The sequence below is a fragment of the Zonotrichia leucophrys genome, chromosome 14, assembly GCF_028769735.1.
Source record: "Zonotrichia leucophrys gambelii isolate GWCS_2022_RI chromosome 14, RI_Zleu_2.0, whole genome shotgun sequence".
NCBI lineage: Eukaryota > Metazoa > Chordata > Aves > Passeriformes > Passerellidae > Zonotrichia > Zonotrichia leucophrys.
Genome location: NC_088184.1, coordinates 2643880 through 2653035, shown reverse-complemented (window position 1 = coordinate 2653035; position 9156 = coordinate 2643880). Strand labels below are relative to the sequence as shown.

The window sequence follows — 9156 nt, the reverse complement described above, 5'->3', positions numbered from 1 at the left end:
CAGGATTTAAATTGTTTATTGTATATAATATAAATCAAAATCAAATTCTGTATAAAAAAATTATGTCCAACATACACAAAGATATCTAGAAATCTGCCCTCTTTTTGTGTTCTGTCCCTATTTTTCAGTGAGCCTTTGCACACTCAGAACTGCCAGAACAGACAGAAGTCAGAAGTTGTTTTGAAGGTAAATATTCAATATATAAAATACAACAATTTAGGGTCCAAGACTTCTCCAGGAGTCCCAGACACTTTACAACTGGGACCAGTCCAGTTTGGTAATGGGACTAATCCAGGCAGTGGGTTTAGCTCAAGCTGTGAGAAGTGCTGAAGAGTTCCAGTGCTCAAAACTGCTTACATATTTCCTTAAAGACATCCCTGCTGGGGGCTCTCCCATGACATGAGGTATCAGGGGCACTTTTGGGAGGTGTCACCAAGGGAACAGAACAAACCCCTGCCCTGTTCTGCAGCCATTTCAGAAACACAGATTTAGGAGTTTTAGTAGAGATGGCCAAGTGAAGCAAGAAGAAAAGCCTTTTATGTATTTCCACAGCATTCCGTGCCTTAAAAATCAGCAGTGCAAACTGTGCTGAAGAAGTGAAGATGGAAGTCACAGGAGTGTAAACAGGCAGCACTTGACAGAGTGGACTGAATCCTGGAATGTGAAGGGTGAAGAATTTCTCAGCCCAAATCCAGGCAACAGGTCCTGGCACTGAGGGAAGCACCAGCACAAAGAGAAGTTGGGGACCTAAGATCTATTGGAAAAACAGAAAGAAAAGGCACAAGAGTCAAACTGAGTGAAAAGAGGTTGCAGGTGAGCTGTGTGCTGAAGGCAGGGCAGCCATGGGGAGTTTGTGCACTCGGAGCAGAGGGCTGGCAATGGGAGCTCTCCAGGATGTCACCTGGGATCAGGCCACCAGGAGCAGCAGTGCTCCACCAGCTGGGCAGCAATCCACGGGCAGGAGGTTCAGCAGGTCGGGCTGGGCTTCACTCGGTATCTCCTCCTCTGTTTCCTGCTCTCCTTCCTTTTCTGCACCTGCTCTTTCCGGGCTCTGGCCATGGTGGTTGTGATGCACTGAGAATCCAGGAAGTCCAGCAGCTTTGCCTTGGAGATTTTAATGCCATTCTGTTTGAGCTCTGTGTGCAGATCAGCCAGCTCGATGGGCTCGTAGAACAGAATCCTGTTGTACAGGGCCGTGTTTGAGCGGATGTAGCACCTGACTGCCTCCAGCTTCTCCTCCTCCCGAGCTGCTGCTTGAGATGCTGGAAACTCCTCTTCCTCCTCCTCAGATGTAAAAGCACAGGTTTCAAATCCATTCACAAAGGAGCTAAAAGCAGGACAAAACAGACCAGAAGTGAAGGAAAGAACAGACCAACAAAGACAGGACCAGAGCTCCCCAAATTCCTGATGGTGAAGTGTCGCAGACATTTCTTCATAGAAATCCTTTCTTTGGGATTTGTCCATTTTCTGGGAAGCAGAGCCCCAGAAAAAGAATGTAAACAAATTGTTATCGGCTGTTGTGAAATGTGGCAGGTGATCCTGTGATTAGCTCATCTTGCATGTTTCACACTAAGGGCCAATCACAGGAGCAGCTCAGGGGAGATTCCCTGAACACAGAACTTTGTTATTCATTCCTTCTATTCTATTCTTAGCTTAGCAGCTCTCTGCAAGCTCTCTCTTTATTCTTTTTAGTATAGTTATAATGTATTATATATTATATATCAATAAATCCAGCCTTCTGATCAAGAAACAAGATTCTCGTCCTTCTCTCACCCAGTGACCTCCTCAAGTCACTGTAATAGTGAAGCCCTGTGACTTCCCTCTGTGGGATCACAGACCCTGCACTACCAGCACCCACAAAATGAATGAGGCAGAACATGGCAGGGTTTCTGCAAACTTCCCATCCCAGCCAGCCCAGAGCTGCATGGAATTTCTGGCTCCTGGCCCTTCCCTCCTGGCAGGTTCTGCCAAGGGATGCTGTGCTGTCCTCTCCCAACTCCAGCTGCAGGTTCTCAGGCAGCACAGAGTGCTCCATGTCACTGCCCAGGCACACCAGATTTGGGCCTTGCTCATAAGCAGCCCTTTTATGTTCTGAGAATAGTTCAGTGGGAATTATTGACTGAAATAGTTCAATGGGAATTAGACTGAAAATCCAAAGCCTGTTTCTTTTGTACGAGTGTGATGACCTCCACATGACTCACTCAAGGAGGTGGCAGGGCAACTACAGGCCACAGAGACAGTCACCTCTGTTCACCTCATTCCTAGCTCATCTCTGTCCTGCACCCCTGAGTGTTTTGTGCAGGATTTCTCTGCCTCACCTCTGTGAACCAAAGGAGATGTCACTCCCATCCAGCGAAGAACGTGCTGACTCCTGGGATGCTGGGAGCTCCTCACCATCAGCTGCCAGGGACTCAGATGGCCCTTCCTGCTCTTTGGCTCCTTCTGGGTGATGTGTCACTTTGGTTCTGTCCTTGGGTGGGGCACAGCCTGTTCCATGGGCACCATCACCCTTGGCAAGCTGCTTTCTCTTGCCCCCAGCCCTCGGGGCACCGGCACGGTTCCTGCCCCCAGCCCTGCCTGCCTTGGGCTGCCTTGGGGACTTCTGGGGCAGGGGCTGGGAATAGGAGATCTCATCCTCAAAGTCAGAGTCGCCATCCTGGTGAGTGTACTGGAATATCTCCTTCAGCTTCAACACCATCTGGCGCTTTGGGAGAGCACGGACCCCGAATCTGAGAGAGAAGGTGGGAGTTTGGGTTACAGTAACGTGGTACCTTCCACTGTCACAGCTCAGCACGAGGCTCAGGCCAGGAAGTGCAGCTGGAAAAGTGTGATGTGACCTCAGGAAGCCCTGGCTGGAGCTTCACCATAGCTCCCCTTCTTCCACACTGCCTCCAGCAGGTAGCTCTCATAAAGAGCCATCCTGGGGGAGGGAGTGCTCACCTGCTCAGCTCCTTCTTCAGCTGCGGGGTCTCCATGATGGAATAAGCTGGCATGGGTGTCACTGGAGTGCTGGGGGACCTGTTGTTCTCCTGACAGGAAGGTTCTGCAGCAGAAGGAAATTACTGTGATGAGAATCAGTACAGAAAGGACTTAAAAATGGTTGGTAACTTCTCCTGTTAGTGGCAGAAATCCAGTATTATCTAATAATTGTTTAATACTTCCTTATAAGCTGCTTTAGTTATTACTCAGCTTCATATTGGATAGAATAGTCAGCACTTTTTTAACCTACTTAATCGGGATACTTGGTTTTCATTGACTTTACATCAGAAAACAGTTTAAACTGGAACATATGTCACATCTGAAAATGAGGCCATTCAGGGCTTTGTTAGAACAGGCAACATTTAGAAAGCAGTTAAAACCATGTTTACTGAATTCTGTGCAGTGCTCCTTCTCCCAGGAAGCAAATTTCCTAACAGAGTCTTGATGCATTAAAAAATTGAGCAAATCAAGCTCCTGGGGTCTGGAGTTAGATACTGATTAAATGATACCAGTTTACTGATACTGTGAAGCTCAGCCAGTCTCACACACTGTGTTCTAATCACCCCTTAAACTAATCATTTAATATGGCATAATTATTTAATTACATACTGCAATGTAATTAAATCATCATCAATCCAGTGGCAAGCAGGCCTGTGTTCTGTTCTGCTTTGGTTGTTTTTTCTCTATCCATGAACCCACAGCTCCTGCAAGGAGCACTGTCACTACCAAAGGGCTGGTGACAGTGAAACACTCCAGGAATCCCACATTTAGACAGGCTCTTTGCCACAGCAAATGCCTGCACCTCCTTTGTGCCTGGCCCTGCTTCAGAAAGCCCAAAGACCCTTTCAGTGTGCCAAGTGCATCACAGGTAAGATAATCACTGAAATAAAAGCAGCCCAATAAATCTAGAATCAATACAAGCTCTCACCAGGAGTCTTGACAGGATCTGTCTGACCAGCCCCTGCTGCAGCTGCCAACCTCTGAGACAGAGGAAGAATCTCTGGAAGTTCATCTTCCTTCTCTTCTCCATTCCAGTCATCCCAGATTTTGGAGTCCAGGTAACTGGCTCTGCTGCCCACTGAGGAGCATGGCTCAATAGGGCTCTTCTCAGGGCACTGCAAGGTTCTTCTCCTGCCAGCAGGACCTCCTTGGACAGGGGTGCTGCCCTGCATTCCCTGCACCTGCACTGGGCTCTCCCCCTGCTCCTGCCAGGAGCCAGGCCTGGGGCTGCTGCCCGTGCTGCTCTTTGCAGGGCTGACCTGGCCAGAGCTGTGGCTGTCACCTCTGGCTGGGGACACATACCCAAGGTGCCAGCAGTCATCCACAGGGATTGGGGGCTCCTCACACAGCAGGACACTGCTGCCCAGGGAAGGCAGGCTGACTTCCCTGTCACTGTCCTCCAGCTCAACCACACTGACGTTGATTTTATCTTCCAGTGGCTGCTCCTGGCACGGAGGCACCAGTGTGGGTAAACCTGAGATGTTGGCACATTTGCCTTCCCTGCTGGTGTGGCCAGGGGAGAGGAGAACTGGAGCTGCTGGAGAAACTGGAAGGGGGTTCTTGGAAGAGGATTCTGCTGCTGGGCTGCTGGGTGGGCTCCTTCCATTGGCCAAGTCCTCCACAGGCAAATGTTTGTCTGACAATGTTGTTTCATGAACTTTTATTAAATTTCCAGCCACTTCATGGTCATTATAACCTGCTGCAAAGTTCCTTGTGCTGAGTTTAGATCCTGAACCCTTTAAAGAATTAATACTTGTGACCAGAGTCTGTGTTGAGAAGCTTCTGCTTTTGCTCAGAACTGGTGTTCCTGGCACAAGCCAGGAGCTGTCTGTGCCTGGAGACATTTCATTACTGAGCCTCTTCCCAGGGCTCAGGTTTGGACTCTGTTTGATCTCTGTACAAGCACCTGTTTGTCTGCTGAGAGGAAATTCAGGGCACACCTTTACATCACCAGTTACACACACTGTGTCTGTATTGCCACATGAGACCTGGGCTGATCTCTGCTCTGTTTCAGGGACGGATGAGTTATGGGCAGGTTTTGCTATCTCAGGACCTTGTTCCATGTCTGTACACTTCAGGTGCCCAGGGACTTCCATTTCCTTCAGAGCAGAGTCAGACTCTGGCAACTTCTTGCCTTGTTCTAACTCCATTTCATCATCATCAGAAGAAGATAAAACAATAACATAACCCTTCTTGATTCTGTGAGCTGCAGCATCCTGAGTCCTGCCTGGTGATGACAACACTGGGACATGTGTGTGCTTGTTGGATTCACTGTGAGGAAGCTCTGCTGGAGAAACTGTGATCTCATTTTTGGATGCAGCACCCAGCTCCTTGGCTTTCTGGGAGTGTATTTCATCAGATGGGAATGATTTTTCCTTTTTGTTTTGCTTTGGTGTTGACACATGTTCCCTGGCAAACTTTCTCTCTGATTTTGGAGATGCAGGTGAAGAGCCAAGAGCAGGAAAAAGGGACACACAAGGCTGGGGAGTTGGACTTCTACAAAATCCATTCTTACATGGAGAGAAGTCTTTTTGTGACTTGCTGAACACAAATGAATCATTAAGACCAACATGTTTTTCACTAGGGGACTTTCCTGATTCTTTGGTAACTTCTTTCACTGGGGAAGGTTCACAGTGATACCCCTGAGAGGCAGAAAACAAATGTTCATAGCTGTCATTTATATCAGTGTCACCCTGGAAAGCAGGAAAGTGCTCTTCACAGTGATCTGCCTTGTCATGTGAGACCTGAGGTGACCTGGAATCCTTCACATCCTCACATCCCTCAACAGCCACTCCTTCATTAGCACCATGGGAGGTTCCATCCCATTTCTGAGGTTCACTGTGGTGAGGCACAATAGAGGTCTGTGGATCATTCATGCTCTTGCACCTATTTACATTCTGCATCTTTTCTTGGACAGACAAGTCACATTTAGATCTTTCCTCACCGTTGCCATCCCTCAGATCTTCGAGGCTGTTGCTTACTGAGGCAGATTCAGGTCTCTTTACCTCCTCCTGCCCAGTTTGCTGGTTTGTACCCTGGACTGCCTCAGTGTCACTGCACATGCTGCAGTCTGTTCCCTCGCTCACCTCTCTTTCACCCTGAGCCATCTTCCTCTGAGTTGCAGCAAACTCATAGATTTCCTCCAGCTCTTGCTCTCCCACCTCACTGTCATCTTCCTTCTGGCACTCAGGGCTCAGCATAGCTGCTTCTTCCTCATCTTCACCCACCCACACTGACTTCAAGAGGTCTTGGAAGTTCTCAGCTCTGTCCTCACAATCTTCATCATCCCTCACAGAGATAAGATCATCTTCTGAATCCCCTCCAGAGGACACCTGGCTCTCTCCAGTGCTGCTTTCACACTCTGCCATCAGTTCCCTCACACCAAACCTGCAGGGATACAATAGTAACATTAGAATTTCCTCCTCCAGTATTTCTTCACCATTTGGCTGTCAGATCACTTTTGTGAGCTTTGTAAGAAATTTACAGGAGGATGTTGATATGCAGTGTCCTCCTAAAATTCCAAGCACCCTTTTCCAGGTGTCACTCACATGAAAGTATCAGGCACATTCTTCCTTTTCTGTGTTTGAGACTGACCACACTAAATCCCCTTGGCAATGGGAAAGTCCCATGGAATGGCTGGGGCTGGATAATATCTGCCATGTGCAAGATTCCTGGCTTTTCTGAGTGACAGGGCACCTCTCTAGATACATTTGGCAAGCCCCAACCATGTCCCACCCATATCTCAGCAACTGCTCCTGTTCCAAGCTCTTAGACCACGACAGAGAGCGTGGCTGACACAACACATCAGAGCCTGAGCATCCAATACATTCTACAAGTGTTGTTCAGATGAAGTGAGAATCACATAACAGGAGTTGTGCTCATCATCTACAACACCAGCTGCCAACAGACATCCTGAGACAAAACTCAAAGTCTGCTGAGCATATCCTGAACACAGAAACTCTCACACAGCTTTTCAACTGAGGGCAGGATGTCTTTATGGGCAAGCTCCATTTAAGATGTAGCAAAGGTCCATGGAATCTGTAAGCCCTTAAAACTGCAATGGGAGATGTCAAACTGGAAGATGTTCAGTATTTGCTGAGCATATCCTGAACACAGAAACTCTCATACAGTTTTTTAACTGAGGGCAGGATGTCCTTATAGGCAAGCTCCATTTAAGATGTAGCAAAGGTCCATGCCATGGAATTTGTAAGCCCCTAAAACTGCAATGGGAGATGTCAAACTGGAAGATGTTCAGTATCTGCTCAGCATATAGTGAACACAGAAACTCTCATACAGCTTTTCAGCTGAAGGCAGGATGTCCTTACGGGCAAGCTCCATTTAAGATGTAGCAAAGGACATGGTATCTGTAAGCCCTTAAAACTGCAATGGGAGATGTCAAACAGGGCTGAAAGCCCGAGGGGCTCCAAGCCATGCTCAGGGCACACACCTGGCAGCCAGGGCCTGCAGCTGGGGCCGCAGCCCAGCAGGGAAGTTGGTGTCAGCAGCGTAGAGGTAGCGCAGGAAGGCGGCCACGCTGGCTGACAATCGCTCAGCAAGGCCCGTCATCGGCCGCCCGTCTCCCACCAACCTCGCTGTGCACCTGGCAGGGAGAGCACAGTCTGTCTGCTGAGAGAGCAACACAACACCTGCATTCATCCTTGTTCCCACCAGCTCCCTCCCTTCCCTCGTGCCCAGCACCAGGACCAGTTATGCAGAGCTCCCTGTGGAACAGGCCATGTCCTTCCTGGCCCTATGGCTGTTAACTTTAACTACTTGCCTTAGTCATATGTATAAAAGGTGGTCTTAGGGTTCTCCACTTAGTTTTGCAATCAAATTACTTCCCAGCCCAATTTCCACCTACACCTCTCTGTATGAGCTTCATCAGGTGTGTTTTGAATTTACCTGGAAGCTGCACAGGAGCAGGCTGGGCACTATTCTGGGAACACAAGAACTCCTTCATTATCTGTGCAAAAAGCACAGGTACCTCCAAAACAAGAGTGACAAAATCTCTGTGTAGATTATTCTAAAGTACTTCCCAGAAACTTCCTATTCCCTGCTCACACTTCCCAGCCTGGGTGACAGGCAGGACACACCAAGATGGACAAGGCAGTTTGTGCTTGCACAGGGACAAAAATGCAAGGGCAGGAAGCACTTTGAAAGGTTCCTTCTGTTGTTATGATATTTTTTGAAAAATCCCTTTGTTAGGATTTTTCTCCTGAGAAGCTGAGAAGCCTCAGAAAAGAAATGTAAACAATAATTATCTGATTGTCTGGGAATGTGGTCTGGAGATACTTTACCACCAGGTACATCTTTGATTGGTTCCATGTGAATTGTTTTTAATTAATGACCAATCACCATCAGCTATGTCAGACTCTGAGGAGTCAGTCACCAGCTTTCATTATCATTCTTTTTTAACCTTCTGATGTATCCTTTCTCTTTCTTTGCTATAGTTTTAATATATTGTCACCTTGATTTTTTAAGATTTTCTAAGCCTTCTGATGTTCACATTCTTGTAGCAAACTTTTTTACACACTTTCTGTAAATAACTTATTGTTTTGCATTCTTTTATAGAAGAAGAGAAATTTGATGGACTGTTAGTTTGTCCAGTGTCAAATGGACAAAACAGATGGACTGTTAGTTTGTCAGTGGAGAGGTGGCACTTCCACCCTCCAATCCACTGTCTCTTTTGGAAAACTATAAATGTTGGAGTCAGAAAATAAAGTTGCCTTTGCTTCACCTTGAGAGCAGCGGTGTGTGCTCGTGTTGTTTTGTGTCCTATAGTGACAGTATATGATATAATAATAAATCAACCTTCCGAAAACATAAAGACAAATTCTCATCTCTCACCTCATCCTAAAAACCTCACAACACCACATCCTTCCTTGCTCATGGGTGGAATGCAAGGATCCTTGACTCCCCATAGCCTCCCTGAACAGGATAAAGCAGCACATTTTTCACCACTTTTTCAGGATTTATTCTGCTTTCCTAAGCTGAAACACCACTGCAGTTCCTGAGGCAGTTGCTATTGAGGCCAGCAGTGCTGTGTGCTGGTTTGGGGCCCTGGCTGGCTGTGGGGTGGGGCAGTCTGGGCTCTCCTGAGCAGGAGCAGGAGCAGGAGCAGGAGCAGGAGCAGGAGCAGGAGCAGGAGCAGGAGCAGGAGCAGGAGGGATGGCAGCA

The 9156-nt window shown here is 47.7% G+C and overlaps 1 protein-coding gene across 1 annotated transcript in view; it reads right to left on the bottom strand.

Annotated features, from left to right (window-relative positions):
• Nucleotides 1-9156, bottom strand: part of SLX4 (SLX4 structure-specific endonuclease subunit) — a 29183-nt gene continuing 20027 nt past the window's right edge. Inside the window, exons 14-19 of the mRNA XM_064725995.1 lie at nucleotides 7924-7942; nucleotides 7427-7567; nucleotides 3908-6366; nucleotides 2941-3043; nucleotides 2319-2729; nucleotides 1-1327 (exon numbers count right to left, since the gene is read on the bottom strand). Coding sequence (XP_064582065.1) covers nucleotides 967-1327; nucleotides 2319-2729; nucleotides 2941-3043; nucleotides 3908-6366; nucleotides 7427-7567; nucleotides 7924-7942 — 3494 coding nt within the window. The 3' untranslated portion in view covers nucleotides 1-966. The remainder of the gene's footprint in view (nucleotides 1328-2318; nucleotides 2730-2940; nucleotides 3044-3907; nucleotides 6367-7426; nucleotides 7568-7923; nucleotides 7943-9156) is intronic.